Raw genomic sequence first — 15,601 nt, forward strand, 5'->3', positions numbered from 1 at the left:
CTCTTGCGCGGTCCAATTTCTTTTCGTCTGAAGAAAGGAATAATCTCGGCTCCAGCAGTATCACCAAGACTCCCTTTGAGTCGATCGCGATCTGCCGTCCTCGACTGGTATGTCCTGACCTCGATGTTGCTGGAGGGTTTGGCGCGGGATTTGCGACACACCAGCTGGACCCCTCGAAAAGTCTTGACGTCGTGTGTTGGCCCGGGGCCGCGCCGGCCGTGTCTCACCCTCGCACCACCGCAACAAACTTATCTACCATCCTCGAAATCATGCTAACGGCGTCTCGCAGCGTTCCGTGCATCCCCCCCGAGCAGACATGTCCTACTACGACAGTCCCCAATGGGCCGGCCCCAACAGCCAGCAGGGTAGCAGCAACTGGGAACCCCAGGGTGCCACGACACCCACGCGCGCAGGTACGCACGATGCACCCGTCCGCGGCAGACTCGAACGAAGCGCTGACCAGGCAGGCGCCAGTGCTCCCCAGCCTCAAGACGACTACGCCTTTTCGTACCAGTTTGATGGTAAGAGCGCGCACAGCCCTTGTGTTCCCCCAATCAATGCGCTAATGAGACCAGAGGTTGACCGGGCCTACGAAAACCTCCAAAAGTCCGGCAAGGGCTTCATGGCTGGTGGCCGCCGCAAGTTCTCGCCGATGCACCACGGACCCGGTTCGGCTCGAAGCACGCCCGACTTCGGTAAGCAGCAGCACCGCAGCAGATATTCGAGAGGAGGGATGACTGATGGGCGGTTTGCCGGATAGAAGGACGCATGTCATCGCATGGACCTAGCTCGCGCCCGCACTCGAACCACTTTGACGGTCCGCCTGGCCCACCCGGCCGTGACCTGAACAACTTTTACGCGTCGCAGCGTCACCAGCCCTCGCGTGGCTCGAACGAGGCAGAACAGGTCATGCAGGCGAAGCGTAGGATGGCGGCGCAGCGTGAGCGTGAGCTGCGCAACCTGCACACGGAGCAGCAGTACCAACGAAGTAGGCCACCCTCTGCAGTATAAGCAAGTCGAGACATGAAAAGAAAAAGAAAGAAATTGAAACAAAGAAGCCACCCCCCTCCGAGAGCCGAATGAGGGGGATGGGCAACCCGGCTTCTATCCCTTGCGTGTTGCACTCTCGTTGACAGTGGGCTAACGGTTTGTCTCTGTAGATGCAATAACAGATGCCTCGCCGGCTCCTAGTGCCAGTGTAGGCAACAGCAACAACAACAACAACAACAATAGCAGCAGCAGCAGCGGCGGTAACAACACCAACACCAATAACAACAACGCCAACCAGCAGCCGCAGCAGAAGCAAATGTCGGAGGAGGAGACCCGTGAGCTGATAGCTCGCCAGCGCAGCGCACTATACGGCGAAGGACCATTTGCCGACAAGAGCACATATGTCGACGAGAACGGACAGATCCGCACAGGTGCTCCCGGCCCTAGCGGACCCGGCAGCCTGCGCGGCGCCTCCCCCTTTGACAACAACGGCCGCATCGGCGACATTGGCACGCCCGGGTCCGGGGCTGATCCCAAGTCGGCAGCGGCTGACCCAAGCCCCCGTCCTTCCGGCACCGCCAGTCCAAACGCCCCCGGCCCTACCAACAGGGTCTTTGACAATGCTGTCGGCCCTCATAGCCGCACCAGCACTTCGAGCCCAACTGGTGCCTCGCCGTCTCATGACCTTGCACCTGGCTCGAAGCCTGCTGTGGCGCCCATAGGAACTCGCCCCTCTGGCACACCGACGAATGCGCAGGGCAACCAGAACGCGCAAAACAACCGCTCCACCACTCCCATGGGCTCCTCTGGCGGATGGGGACGTGGCGGCGGCAGTGTCTGGGGGCAGTCCGGCCTGGGCACCCAGGCGAGCGTATGGGGCTAGGATCAACGATGACATGCGGCGCACGCTATATTTGACATGTTTACTTGGGTGGTAAAGATTGAAACACTTGGGGATCACAGGATGGCCTGGCGCACAGGATTTTGCTGTGGAATTTGTTACTCATGTTTGGCTTTGATCTGGACGGCATGGATGGCGATAATGCAGCATTTGGAGAAGGCAACAAACGACAGGCGGAGGGCAAACAGACAAGGACAAAAAACACGGGACTGGCCGGGATGGGTCGGCTAGGGAGGAATGTGCGTTGCTTGAATGTTCGGCTGGGCTTTGAGGTGCTCTCTCTTGCATTGTTGGTATGCTTCTTCCCGCGGGGATCGGCTGTTTGATTTGCTTTTTTGTCGCTTTGGACGCGCTGGCTGCAGGAATCTCTCGACTTTTACGGGCTTGGCAGGTACGGAGGCGCACGACATTCACTCTTTATCATTAATATCAGATTGCTTTGGACGGGAGGTTTGGACTATGTCGCCATCCGTGAATTTGTTGCACGCTCAGCCGCATTGTCTGGCCAGGAATCCTGGCAGCCCCTGGGGTCTTTGGTCCGAGAAGAGAAGTCTGGACTGAGTCTGACGGCCATCCCAATATGGAAGATGCCGAACCATCATCCTGCGACCTGAAATTGGAGGCTGAAGCGCATTTCGGTTGGTCGAGGAGGCAGCTGGAAGCCCCTGACGAGACATTGTGGATTGAAGGATTGCCGCTAGTAACTACAGCCTGATTGATACTTGGCACTCGATCAATGGAGCGCAATAAAGTCGCCGCAGGGAAATCACAAAAAGCAGGTTATTCTTCCAAGAGAAGTGGCCGCAACGACCGACATTCATTCTGTACGCACAACTACTCGCAGTCAATACGCACCCACGCTCGTTCAGACATCAATCACACTCGTTTCCCGAAAAGCAAAAATGAAGTACGCCACTGCCGCCCTGGCGCTCGCCGCCTCCGTCTACGCCAAGACCGACCTCGACGGCTGCACCTCCTTCACCAGCTGGGTGACGGTGCGTCCTGAGCCCGGCTACGGCAACACCTACCAGAGCATCGTCTGGTATGTCCCCGACTCGCTCGAGATCTGCCAGGGCGTCGACTGCGGCGGCGGTCGCGCGCCTCCCAAGAAAGTCCCCGGCTGCCCCCTGTACGAGGGCACCGAGACCGTGACGCCCAGCTTCCTCGCGTCCGACCCGATGAAGACGGAGGAGCCCGAGACCGAGGCCACGGCCACGGCGCCCGAGGCGAGCAGCACGGTCATTGTCGAGGAGACGGTCATCGTCGAGGAGGAGACCAGGAGCGTGGCCACGGCTACCGCGCCCGACCCCAGCAGCGCCAGCGTCACCTCGGCCATGGTCACTGTCACCACCACCTCGGCTGTCGTCTCTACCGTCACCGAGACGCCTGCAACCACCGCGGCTCCTGGTGGGGATGATGAGGAGGATGGTGGCGCGGAGGAGACCAGGACCGACACCCCTGGTGCAGCTATGCCCACTGCCATGGTTGGCTTGAATATGCTCGCTGGTGCCGCTGCCGCTGCTTTCCTGCTGTAAGGTTTGCATAGAGCACCAGAAGAAGAGCCCCAAATTAAAGGGGAGTGATGGCGTGTTGAATCCGGCGAGGCACCTTGTACTGGATGGTCGATATGACCAGTGGCATATATTGAATATACAAACAATAACAGAAAATATCTTGAATGCGCCTCAATTGTATAATTTGCGAAAAGCTTTTTGTCACTAAGTGACTGATGAATGAATAATACCACTGACCAAAGCCAATATCCCAGACTTTTCGCAGCCGCAGACAATTGTCATACACTATGCAGCTATGAAGACCCATTTGTCACAGCGACGGGCACATGTGAATGCTCACAGCCACCCATGAGGTCTTTAATCTCCTGAACCGTCGCGGTGGTACCATTCTTCAACGACCCATTCGTTTTAACGAAGCCGTTTTTGGCCATGATCTCCTCGACTGGACGTCCTTGCACATTGTAACCCGTGTCGCTACCATCGACATAGGCCTCGATACCCTCACCGGCGCGAGGATACTCTTTGACAATACGCTTGTGCACCTCAAGCGCAGCCGCCATCTCCTCGTGCTCCACATCGTTGAGGAAGACACACTTGCCCATGGGCGAGACGGGGACAGCAGCGCGAAGCTTGCCGTCGCGGGTCTTGAGGATGGCCTGCGTCGCCTTCTCGAGGCAGTCACTGTCGAACTGGGAATGGTCCATAGACAGACCGGCGCGCGAGAAGAGAGAGAGCACGCGGCGGTGATCAGGCGTCGAGAGAAGACCGCGGATGTGGGAGAGGGTAGCGGAGTAGGCCATGTCGATGGAGATGGCGTGGCCGTGACGCAGGGGCGGGTCAGGCACCAGCTCGTGCAGGGGAGACCACCTACAATTCGGTCAGCTCTCATGTTCCGGGATAAAAGTTCAGAGTACTCACGTGTGGCCGTAGGCAATGACGCGGTCAAGCATAATCTCATGCAGGTTGGGCGTCTCTAGCTTGAGCATCTCGTGTATTCCCGCGCGGCAGATCTTGTCGGCCGCCACCTTAATCTCCTCATTGGCATCGTCTGTGCGTCCGAAGCCTGTAGAGATGAGATCCTCGCAATAACGGTCCAGCAGGTCAAAAGTCTCGCCGTGAGCGCAGGACGAGATCTTGATGAGCTCCGCGAAGCCGTTGCGGATCTGCGCCGTAGGAAGGGTACGCAGGAATGTGAAGTCGAGGAAGGTCTTCATGGGGGCATGGTAGGCGCCCAGACGGTTCTTGTAGCGACCGTAGTTGACGGCCACCTTGATGGAGACGGACGCGTCAATGAGACCGATGACGGTGGTGGGGATGCGGATGTAGTTGGTGTTGCGACGGTACGAAGCGCAAGCGAAGCTGGGGAGAGCATCAGAACAGCATGAACACTGGGAAAGAGTAAGAGACGTACCCGGCCACATCTGTGACGAGACCACCGCCAACGACGAGGACAGGCTCCTTGCGGTACACGCCAAAGTCGTTCATAGAGTCGACGATGCCGAGGAGCGTGTCCATGCCCTTGGCCTTTTCACCAATCTGGGTCTGGTGGACGACCAAATGGATGCCGTGGTGGTCAAAGTAGCGCTGCAGGGCAGGGCCGTACAGCCCGTACATGTTCATGTCCATGACGGCCAGGCAGCGCTTCCAGCGAGAGTAGCACTCTGCGAGCTGGGCATTGGCCGGGTCCAGGACATTGTCAAGGAACTCAAAGTCGTACTCGATCTTCTCGTAGCCTGTGACGCTGAAGCCCTCGGTGGTGGGCTCCACGGTAGCCTTCATGTCAGACATGATGAATGACGGAGGGGTTGAATTGGTGTGAGCGGCCAAGGAAAGGACCGGCTCGATGTCTTCTGGAAAGAGGATCAGGGGATTGTTGAAAGGAGGTGGAGGAGGATGTTGAACGAGGAATGGTGCAGAAGGAAAGAGAATGTAGATGGGGATGCCATGTACTTGGGTTTTTATATCCTCTCCCAGGCTGCTCGCGGTGGTGGAAACAGGTACATGAGATGATGGACAGATCTGTCGTCCGTCGTCCTTCGTCCATCTAGACTTTCACGTTCCACATTGCCGCGATCGGACCGTGGGGTCCTCGAGTGCGGTGTAGAACACCAAAAGTACAACGGACATGTGTACGCCGCCGATGCTGCTGGCGTCAACAAGTCCCGGATACGTCGGGAAGTACGGGTCGTGGAGGTGCGGCCCTGCATTGCTAGACGAGATCGAGCGAAGTGTACGATGCTGCCTGCGGTACGGTGCACTTTTGCTAAGGCGGGCAGCGGCCGCATTCCAGTGCGGTAGTCTGTACAGTGGGTGGGAAAAGCATGGCATTCTCAGAAAGTCGATGATGCTCACGACAATGCGTGTTCCATGCCCCTGGTCCGCTCGCCAACATCAGTAGCGGGCTTGACAACTCCACCAGCAGCCTCAGACATTGTACACGGTAACACGGGCGATGCTGCCGGTCCCCCTCATCAACCCACTTCTGTGCCTGTTTCGTGGGCTGCGTGCAGGTCAAAAAGCAAAGGTCAAAGAGTGATGATGCCGAGAGTCGGAGCCAACAATCTCGAGTGGGTGGCAGACCCTCGATCTTTCGACACTTGAGACGGTCCATTGAAGGCCTTGCAGCACGCCTCGCTAGACAGGACGGCCATCCATCAATCAGATCCATAGACAGGGACTCGTGGTGGCTACAGCTTCAACAAGCTCGCCAGCTACTGCTCTTGTGTGGGGGGGGTCTCGTCGTCGAAAGTTCGGCATCTCTGGGAAGGTGTCGTGGGGATCCAAAGCCGCCATGGTCCTGCCCTGCATGCCATCTCCATGAACATGAGGGCTGCGAGTCTGCGACCCTCATCGATCTCTGTTTTGCTCCGCCAAAGCGTAGTCGATGTGGAGAAGGCGCAAAAGGTTCGGATGGATCGACCCCTGGATCTGAACTCTAAAGCGCCTAGTGCCGTTGAGATCAGATCGGGAAATCAATCACAGATCTCATGCTAGCACTGTTAGATCTGGTATGAAACCTGCTTGGCGTTGTGGATGTGGGAAGGTACACAGTCAATGACGGCTCGAGGTGTCGACGCGATGTTCATCATGTGCGCGTCATGGGAGTTGCAATGGCGCGAAAGCAGGTGACTGCGTGGCGAGAGGACCCCGCAAACGGCCTGTATGAACGGGACGGGTATGCAGGATGCGATCAATGTAGCATATGAATGGGCGGGTCGGAGCTATGCTGCGCATCTAAGACACGGCACAGCTAGGCCAGGAGCAGCTGCTCCTGGTGGTGATGGAGGGGGCGAGGTCCGAGAGGGAGAGGGAGGGGAAAGCTTGAGCTCGGGAGCTTGGCTGATAGCTAGCAGCACGTAGCTGATTTGCGAGCAGGAGAAAAAAAAAAAAGAAAGAAAAAAAAAAAAGCGATAGGCTCACTTCCCAAGATCGTCACAGCCAGAAGATTCAATGTCAAGTGACAGTCCAGACGCAATGACCAACTTTGACGATAGCAAGGCGTACGCCGCCCAGGAAGAGGTCTTCTTCGACGACGGTCGTGAGATTGAGCTGCTGCACTTTGTGTACAGCAGACCCAACATTGACGAGATACGGGGGTCGCCTGAAAAGGTCCTTGCTGCCATTGACGAGTATGGACGGACAAGGAAGTATCTCATGAACGTTGGCGAGGACAAGGGCCGGATTGTGACGGATCTGATCAAAGAGGTGAAACCAAAGATCATGGTAAGACTCTGCTCACCAAGACAGGGACATTGGCTGACGAGAGCAGATCGAGCTGGGAGGCTACGTTGGCTACTCTGCCGTCCTCTTTGGCGCGGCGGTGCGTGATGCTGGTGGGAAGACGTACTACTCCCTCGAGCGCAACCCCGAGTTCGCCGCCGTCATCTTGTCCCTCGTCGACCTCGCCGGACTCAGCGACGTGGTCAAGGTCGTCGTCGGGTCGAGCGACCAAGGCATCCGCCGCCTCGCGCAGCAGGGCCTCGACAAGGTCGACCTCATGTTCATCGACCACTACAAGCCCGCCTACCTGCCGGACCTCAAGCTGTGCGAGGAGCTGGGCATCATCCAGCAGGGCACCGTGCTCGCGGCGGACAATGTCATCAAGCCAGGCAACCCGCCCTACCTGGAGTACGTGCGCAGTCCTGTCGAGAAGAAGAAGCAGGAGTTCTTGGCGTCGACCTCGTCCAGCGGGCTGGGCACGGAGGACTTTGACGATCGGTACTCGCAGCAGTACGAGAAGACGCATGGGGCCGAGAGGCTGGACACGATGATCAAGGGCGACCCGAGGCTGGTGTACAGCAGCGAGCTGATCAAGAGCTTTGAGCCGACGGGCGTGCCGGTGAGTACAAGGGTCTTGGGGATTGACATTTGGTGGCTAACACGATACAGGATGGCATTGAAGTGACGAGATGCAAGGGCAAGGAGGGTTAACAGACTTGAATGCATAGTCAGATAGAGGCGCTGCTCTTTTTTTGTTCCCTTTTTTCTTTTGAGAAACTGTTCTTGATGAAATGAAGAGACGTATATGGGCCATGTCTCAAGCTTCCCATCATTCCGCACAGGCTACGGTATAGCATAAGCTAACGCAGAGCCGACGACATGGGCAAGTCCAGAATCCCATGCGACAGACAACATGGTAATCTGCCCACGGTGTGAACTGTCCGGCCATTCTCGCCTCGTAAAAAGCCGCAATTCCATAAGTACTACGTAAACAAGCAGAAGACGGAAAAGAAAGGTAATAATCGAGACCTAATGATGACGTCTTTAACTTTTTTTGGCGCGGCACGATCAACATGAATCTTCCCGACGCGGCGACAGCGGATGCTCAGCGTCAATGCGCCCTCCATCACCATCACCTTGCCAGCTAACCGCCATCCTCTACCCTCATTTTTCCCGTTGCAGACATCAGTATTGGATTGGTCTCGCCATCCCTACCAAGATGCTCGACTTTTGGCGCCACAGGATCAAGAACCTGGCTCTCCTGGTCCTCAGCCTCGTCTTCCTGCCCATCGACACCCTCGTCATCTTATGCATTGATGTCTACTCCCGCCTCCTCGGCAGGAAGCCATCCCACAATGGCGCCCGCGGCAAAAAGACCGTCCTGGTGACCGGCGTCAGCATGGCCAAGGGTCTCGCGCTCGCCAGGCACTTCCGTCGCGCAGGCCACCGGGTCATTGGCGCCGACTTTCACGCCCTGTCGCAGGGCCGCGTCTCGTCCGCCATTGACAAGTTCTACGCTCTGCCGTGGCCAGCAGCGGAGGAAATGCCCGACGACGAGGACATTGAGGATGACGGGTATGCCCTGGCGCTGCTCAAGATTGTGCGCGAGAACAAGGTCGACATTTGGGTGTCCAACTCGGACGTCAGCGCGGCGATCCAGGATGGTCTGGCCAGGGACATGATTGAATCGCAGACGAGTGCCAAGGCCATCCAGCTCAGCGCCCGGCACGTTCGTCTGCTGCACGAAAAGGACTCGTTCATGACGCTCTGCCACAAGCTGGGCCTGCCCATTCCCGACACGCAGATCGTCTCGAGCCGGTCGGATATCATTGAGTTCTTTGCCAACCGAGGCGGCCTCAAGCTCACGCCGGACGCCTCGACGCGCTATCTCATCAAACCCATCGGCGTCAACGACATTGCGCGCTTCGACATGCCGCTTCTGCCTCTGGAATCGGAGGAGGAGACGCTGCGCAGACTGGACAGCATCCCGCTTGGCAGCGGCAAGTTTATCGTGCAAGAGTTCATCCAGGGCTTCGAGTTTTGCACGCACGCCCTCGTCGTCCGTGGCAAGGTGCGCGCCTTCGTGTCGTGCCCCTCATCCGAGCTCCTGATGCATTACAAGGCTATGGACCCCGACACGCCCCTGAGCAACGCCATGCTGGAGTTCACCGAGAAGCTGGCCGCCTCGCTCGGCGAGACGTTCACCGGCCATGCCAGTTTCGACTTTCTGGTCAAGGCCGGCGAGGACAAGGGCGAGGTCGTCGTCTACCCCATTGAATGCAACCCCCGCGTGCACACGGCCGTCGTCCTCTTCAACGACACGCCCGAGCTCGTGGCCGAGTACCTCTCCGTCCTCCACGACACGCCGAGCAGGGGACCGCCCATTGTACCACGCCACCCGCACAAGTACTACTGGCTCGGCCAGGAGACCGTCGAGCGCCTCCTGTACCCCCTGTACCGCGACTTCCCGGCCCTCCCGCACAAGACGCCCGAGTTTCGGAGCTTTGTCGAGCACGTCCAGCACTGGAAGGACGGCACCTTTGAGACCTGGGACCCGTGGCCGTGGTGGTGGCTGTATCACGTCTACTGGCCCGTGCAGTTTGCGCGTTATCTCGTCTGGGGCCGCTGGCACAAGGTCAACGTCAGCACGGGAAAGGCCTTTCAGGCCAAGTGAGTGAGATGACGGCTCACTGTTTCTCGTATCCCTCCCTTTCATAGCATTAGAATCATGGCTCCTTCATCTAGATTCATCATATCGTCCGACCGCGTCGCTTTACCTCCCCAGACCACTGTGCCCTTGGTGTCGACGGCAAAGGCGCCCGCCTCCTGCCACTTGTTGCCCAGGACGCCCCCCTCGTCTTCCTCGGCCACGGCGCTCGTCCGCGTGACGGCCGCGGCCACCTCGTCGCCGAGCCAGCCCTTTTCCTTCCAGGCCTGCGCCTGCGCGGCCGGGTGGAAGAGGTACATGAAGTTGCCGAGGCCCAGCCCCCAGGACGCGTAGAGGCTGCGCTGCTCGTCGATGAGGACCTCGACGTCCCAGGCGCCGCCGATCATGTCGATCCATTTCTTGGTCGCGTGCGGGGACGAGTGGGACACGGCGACGCAGCGGATCGTGCCGACGTGGCGGTTTGCTATCGATCGGAGGGCGAGGAAGGTCTTTTGGGCGACTGTCTCTCGGTTAGCGGTGCTTTGGGACTTTGCAGAGATCAACGTACAGGCACAGCCCACGCAGCGCAAGAAGACGACCAGTGTCCTCTTTCCCCCGAGCTTCAGCCGCGCATGACTGTCCACGGGCGCCTTGTCGCCGACGTTGGGCACGCGAGCGACGTGGACGGGGGGCGGGGGCGGCGCGAACCACGGACTGATGGTCAGCGGTAGACTCTGCACGTTCCACGAGCCCATCCAGGACGCCCAGCCATTCTCTGCCTCCTCCTCGGGTGTGGGCTGCTTCTTCCGCAACTTGTTGGGCTCGCGACGCGCCGTGCCGGTCGGCGGCGCGGACCATGTAGAGAGGTCAAAGGTCGAGGAGGGGAGGCCGACCTTTTTGAGGGCGACTTTGGTCCCGAGACTGGAGAGCATGGTGACCGGCGGTGCTAGGGATCTGCGTTGTCGACTTGAGGATGGTGTCAGAGGACACTGGGTGACGGACGAGTCACCAACCCCTGGGGCCTTGGCTGGTTCCCCTGAAGATTACAGGAGTGCATCATGCAGGGAGCCGGGTAAAAATGGAGATGCCGTGGTGGGTGGCAGGGATATTGTTGGCGGTCGTGACTCGGGGGACGTCTTGATGTTCTCTGTTTTGTGAAGACCAAGGGCGAGATGGAGATGGTGTGCGAGAACATCTCGAACTGCTTCAGACGATAGAATAGAAGCTCGAGCTCTTGAAGGCTGCCCTGTCTAGATGATACCAGACTGACGGATGGCATGTTCGGGTTGAGGTGAATGGCCTACCCTACATTGTGAGCTTGCCTTTGCTCCAGACAGTGGCGCTCTCTCGAAAAACATTGAATCGCTTCCTCTTCTGATGCATTGTCCTCGTGTAGCTCGGTGATGAGGCCCAATGTTATAGACCCCAATCAATGATGTATGCAATTTTGAGATCATCATCGACGAAAATGCTGCCAAGATAAAGATCCGGGTGAGATGGCTGGGTTGGAAGTGGACAGTTGCTATTGCAGACTGGTATAGGGTACGCATACGACACGAGAGCAAGATGTCGCCCAAGAGACCACCCTCCATCACTTGAACACCTGCTGCAACGTGCAGGGCTGTCTCCTAGTCGCTCAACCCCTCTATGAAACTAACCGATCCCGTTGTCGGGCTGTGCCGCGTCGAAGAGGTGCAGTGAGCAAGGCTGGCAAGGTCACAAGGTGAAGCAACGATCTCATCGAAATTACCACAAATGGGTTGGCGCTCCCGGTGTCCGCTGCCGTAGCCTGCCGATCCCGATTGTGGCGGGTCAAGGCAGCACGGCGGGTGACCCCGGTCACGAGCTTGTAAACCTCAAGAGCCATGAAATTGGACTGAATAGGAGAATTTCATGTGAACTCTTGTCCCAGGCACGATGATGAATCCTAGAGGGCATGCTCCCTCAAAGCCCAGGCTGCACCCCCCCGCTTGTGGTTCTCCGCCATGCTCTCTTGGAAATTACCCGATTAGGAAATCCCCAAACATCATATATGTATTAATGAGCCCCATCCCCATCATGCATCTGTTCGTCGCCTCGCGTGCCTGTGAGAATACGTTGTTCTCTTTCCTAGCGATTGACTATATGTATTAGCAAAACTAGTATGTTCGACGTCCTCATCATTGGCGCCGGCTTGAGTGGCCTTCAAGCCGCCTACTCCTCGCAGCAAGCTGGTCTCAGCGTCGCCGTCGTCGAAGCGCGCAACCGCGTCGGCGGAAAAGTATGGAGTGTGACTCTGGCATCCGCCCAAGGAGTCGCTGACCTGGGCGCCGCATGGGTGAATCTGAACACCCAGAAGAGGATGGCCAAGTACACCAGACAATTCGGCCTCGAGACGGTCACGCAGCGGCTGGAGGGCAAGGCTGTCATGCAGGAGGGCAAGAATGAGCGCATGGAGTTCCCCTTTGGCATCACGCCGAATGTGAGTTCCGTTTCTGCCGCATGACAGGATGGACTGAGTATTAATGACACAAGTTCGCCGCCGAAGATAAAAAGGACCTGGAGCGCATCCGTGACCATGTCCAGAAAGAGTCACTCAAGAGAGAGCCTCCACGTCCGGAAGATGACAACCTCACTCTAGACCAGTACATCAGGAACTTGGATGCACGGGACAAGACAATCAAAATGATTAATGTCTGGGCGCAAGTCATGCATGGAGTGAACTCGACAGAGGAGTCGGCAGCCTTCTTCATCGACTACTGCCGCACAAATGGTGGACTCTTCTCCATCCGCGCCGACGACAAAACGGGTGGCCAGCACCAGCGGCTTGTGAAAGGTGAGGCTACCTGATACCGTGCCCTCAGCTAGCTCACCTTCTGACTTGAACATAAACAGGCACGCAACAGTACGCTGAGGGCCTTGCTGACTTGGTAGGGCGCCAGCATATCCACCTGTCCCAACCTGTCGCGTCTGTTCAAGACCTCGGGCGTCACATCACCGTCACAACCACACATGGCACAGTATTCCACGGGCGCAGGTGCATTCTCTCCATTCCCAGCGCCATGTACAAAGGGCTCAACATTACACCGCCGCTCCCGCCACCCAACCGCAGCGTCTACGATTCGACCAAGCTGGGCCACTACAATAAGTGTATAGTCATGTATCGCAAGCCATGGTGGCGAGACTTGGGCTTCAACGGATTCTTCATCAGCTACAACGGCCCAGTGAACATTGGCCGCGACACCTCCGTCGACACAAAGGGCGTATATGCCTTGACGTGCTTCGTGAACGGGAGCAACGGCGCTGAATGGAGCAAATTGTACCCTCACGAGCGGCGAAAGGCAGTTATAGAGCAGCTCGCGCAGGTATACAACGTGGGTGACAAGAGGGACGCCGACGTCTATCATCCCTCCGAAGTGTACGACTTTGTCTGGAAGCATGAGCCGTTCAGTCAGGGAGCTCTGGCCCCGATCACCGATATTGGTCACTACACCAAGTATGCAGATGTGTATGGAAAACCGGTGGGCAACTTGCATTTTGTCGGCACTGAATATTCAAAGGAATGGAAGGGTTACATGGAGGGTGCGCTGTGTTCGGGCGAAAAGGGAGCTGCTGAGGTCAGCGAAGCGTTGAGGCTCCGACCGCGGTTGTGAGAGACTTTGTGTCAAGCTATCATTACAGTTGGCACTGATTTATAATTTACATAATAAACACTTTGGGCTCAGGCAACAGGGCTGGCCAGTCCACGTCTCCTCCGGCACTCCACACAGCTTCCAACAGGTCCAGCGCTCTGGGGATATTCCCAAACCCATTCCGCGTAAACTGCCTGGTCAGGAATGCTCTGAAAAACTCCTGGCTATCTGGATTCCTCGTTTCCGATGCCACGATGAAGCTGGACCATGTAACAATATGTTCCCCTGGCGCGTCACGAGGAAACGTCCCAAATGTCTCGATAAAGTTATCGACTCTGTCCTCGTTGACCCACGGTGCGCCCAGCACACGGTCAATGTATATGCTAAATGCTTGACGCCGTAGATCAGCCAGGATGAAGAATTTCTCCGCGTGCTGTGGGTATCTGTGCATGTAATAGGTGAGGCAGTCGAAGCTGGCGGCGGATTGTGCTGTCATGGCGTGGAGGCCAGCGTCAGGGCTGAGTAAAGGGGCAGCATACACCCGCATTCTGCATACTGGTTAGCCAGCACATTCAAGCGGCCTTTGGGACTGCCCTACTTTCGGATCTGCCGTAGAGAAAACTCGGCCACCTCTCCACCATGGACGAGCTCTTCCTCGCCACCGATGGCGTCGAGCGCCGACTGGAGCATCCGGAACATGACTGGAAAGTCTGAGCAGCCGTTGATCATGACAACCACGAGGAGGACCACGATCGCGAGGATGACTCTCTGTCTCGTCTCGAAATCGCAGCCCGTGAGCTCCCGCCGTTGTTGTAATTTGTGAATGGCACCTGCGTAGAGCGACTCGGGATGTGCGTTGTAGCCTTTGTTGCCGGCTAGGTGGAAGGCGGAGGCGGCGAGCACGGCGCTCAGGACGAGATCGTCTGTGAGGGCGATGGGAAGGACGAGATGCCGGAATCCATTGCATGTGCTGTCAATGACCAACATTTCAGGTGCAATCTTCTCAGAAACTGGATGGTCAGTCAAAGTCCTTGCGTTTGCTGATGGACTACGCACAATGTGACAATAAGAATCTCGTGGAAGAATCCAAAATGGACAGTCCCGGAGATAGGAAGGGGTAGTTAGCACGGTATATGTCCTCAGTCGGACTTGGTGGTGAGGTCAAGGCCAGATCGCCATTGATCGCCTCTGCTGTGGTAGCTATGCCGTCACTGAAGCACCAAGTGCCTCTTGGTGATGTATACTCGCTCGCAGTATCGGATGCATTTGGTTCGCAGTAATCGGTGTCTTCTGTGGTCTCTCTTGGCGATTGGACCCCTTGAGTGGTGTTGTTAGAATCGTTGCAGCATGGCGCCGGGGCACCTGAACAAGCGCTCGCCATCATCCTCCAGTACCTCTTCTCCCCTGACTTCTTGCTACCTCTGGCCAGCCCATCGCGAAACCTGAACTTGACGGGTCCACAGCCACTGCAGCTGAGGTTTTTGGAGTCACACTTTCGGCACGACGGCTCTGTTCTGTCGCAGTCTATGCGGCGCTGCGAGCATTCGTAGCAGCCTAGGACCATTCAGCATGACAGCTAGTGATGAGTGGATCCCGGATGAGACGAGCGCACCTTTAATCTTCGGAATATACGACCGTTTTCTGCGAGGCATGGTGCCAACTTCCGACTTACGGAATTCAAGTAAGTTCCAGTCGTCCAAAAGGCAGCGACACTCAGATCGCTTCAGGCGGCGGCGCGTCTGCCCAGCTCAAGCTGCCTCGCGGTTGCAGCATGCTTGGAAGAAAGCTCGACGCTCCCACGGGTCGTTCAGGCCTGCGATTATCGTGATAGTGGCAATGATTGGGTCTCCGACGGCCGGTGTGGCTGTTATCTTGGGGTCTATGATCTATCTAACGTCTACCCCGCAAGAGCCAGCTGGTGACAAGATGAACATGAACAACGCATTCTCTCAGTCATAGCAAAGGGCAGCCTGGCCAGTCAGCGGTCGGTGGTATGCCAGCTGACCGCCTGTGCAACTGACTCAAGGTTTGGGAATCGCCCTGCTAGCACAAGACGGCCGGATATCGGTTTCGCGGGGACAGTGTCCGTGCACGCTGAGGGGGTGTCTGCAGCGTGCGCGCGCAGGTGACACTCGGCAGCTGGACGCGTTCTCCTCCGCCTCTCTCCTCTTGTCATCTGCGTGCCTTGCAGCCTTGGTCTTGATATCATTCTGAACGG

At 57.3% G+C, this 15,601-nt stretch overlaps 8 protein-coding genes across 8 annotated transcripts; 5 read left to right on the top strand and 3 right to left on the bottom strand.

Annotated features, from left to right (window-relative positions):
• Positions 1-316: 316 nt before the first annotated feature.
• J7T54_005132 (uncharacterized protein) lies at positions 317-1,873 on the top strand (the record flags this gene model as incomplete). Its single annotated transcript, XM_051505873.1, has 5 exons — positions 317-413; positions 468-521; positions 576-695; positions 761-988; positions 1,161-1,873. The coding sequence occupies 5 exons, from the start codon at positions 317-319 to the stop codon at positions 1,871-1,873; spliced, it is 1,212 nt and encodes a 403-aa protein (XP_051362778.1).
• Positions 1,874-2,793: 920 nt separating this feature from the next.
• J7T54_005133 (uncharacterized protein) lies at positions 2,794-3,426 on the top strand (the record flags this gene model as incomplete). Its single annotated transcript, XM_051505874.1, has 1 exon — positions 2,794-3,426. The coding sequence occupies one exon, from the start codon at positions 2,794-2,796 to the stop codon at positions 3,424-3,426; it is 633 nt and encodes a 210-aa protein (XP_051362779.1).
• A 272-nt stretch (positions 3,427-3,698) lies between these two features.
• Positions 3,699-5,193, bottom strand: J7T54_005134 (uncharacterized protein; the record flags this gene model as incomplete). The annotated part of the gene is made up of 3 exons (XM_051505875.1): positions 3,699-4,272; positions 4,324-4,764; positions 4,817-5,193. 3 exons carry the CDS (start codon positions 5,191-5,193, stop codon positions 3,699-3,701), a joined length of 1,392 nt encoding a protein of 463 aa, XP_051362780.1.
• Positions 5,194-6,855: 1,662 nt separating this feature from the next.
• On the top strand, positions 6,856-7,836 carry J7T54_005135 (putative catechol O-methyltransferase 2; the record flags this gene model as incomplete). Its single annotated transcript, XM_051505876.1, has 3 exons — positions 6,856-7,128; positions 7,175-7,744; positions 7,795-7,836. The coding sequence occupies 3 exons, from the start codon at positions 6,856-6,858 to the stop codon at positions 7,834-7,836; spliced, it is 885 nt and encodes a 294-aa protein (XP_051362781.1).
• Positions 7,837-8,344: 508 nt separating this feature from the next.
• On the top strand, positions 8,345-9,799 carry J7T54_005136 (uncharacterized protein; the record flags this gene model as incomplete). The annotated part of the gene is made up of 1 exon (XM_051505877.1): positions 8,345-9,799. The coding sequence occupies one exon, from the start codon at positions 8,345-8,347 to the stop codon at positions 9,797-9,799; it is 1,455 nt and encodes a 484-aa protein (XP_051362782.1).
• A 38-nt stretch (positions 9,800-9,837) lies between these two features.
• On the bottom strand, positions 9,838-10,704 carry J7T54_005137 (uncharacterized protein; the record flags this gene model as incomplete). Its single annotated transcript, XM_051505878.1, has 2 exons — positions 9,838-10,292; positions 10,341-10,704. The coding sequence occupies 2 exons, from the start codon at positions 10,702-10,704 to the stop codon at positions 9,838-9,840; spliced, it is 819 nt and encodes a 272-aa protein (XP_051362783.1).
• Positions 10,705-11,915: 1,211 nt separating this feature from the next.
• Positions 11,916-13,404, top strand: J7T54_005138 (flavin-containing monoamine oxidase A-like protein; the record flags this gene model as incomplete). The annotated part of the gene is made up of 3 exons (XM_051505880.1): positions 11,916-12,233; positions 12,287-12,587; positions 12,647-13,404. The coding sequence occupies 3 exons, from the start codon at positions 11,916-11,918 to the stop codon at positions 13,402-13,404; spliced, it is 1,377 nt and encodes a 458-aa protein (XP_051362784.1).
• A 46-nt stretch (positions 13,405-13,450) lies between these two features.
• J7T54_005139 (uncharacterized protein) lies at positions 13,451-14,370 on the bottom strand (the record flags this gene model as incomplete). The annotated part of the gene is made up of 2 exons (XM_051505881.1): positions 13,451-13,931; positions 13,982-14,370. The coding sequence occupies 2 exons, from the start codon at positions 14,368-14,370 to the stop codon at positions 13,451-13,453; spliced, it is 870 nt and encodes a 289-aa protein (XP_051362785.1).
• Between the last annotated feature and the right edge of the window lie 1,231 nt (positions 14,371-15,601).

The sequence above is a fragment of the Emericellopsis cladophorae genome (assembly GCF_022114955.1).
Source record: "Emericellopsis cladophorae strain MUM 19.33 chromosome Unknown NODE_17_length_331089_cov_116_747350, whole genome shotgun sequence".
NCBI lineage: Eukaryota > Fungi > Ascomycota > Sordariomycetes > Hypocreales > Bionectriaceae > Emericellopsis > Emericellopsis cladophorae.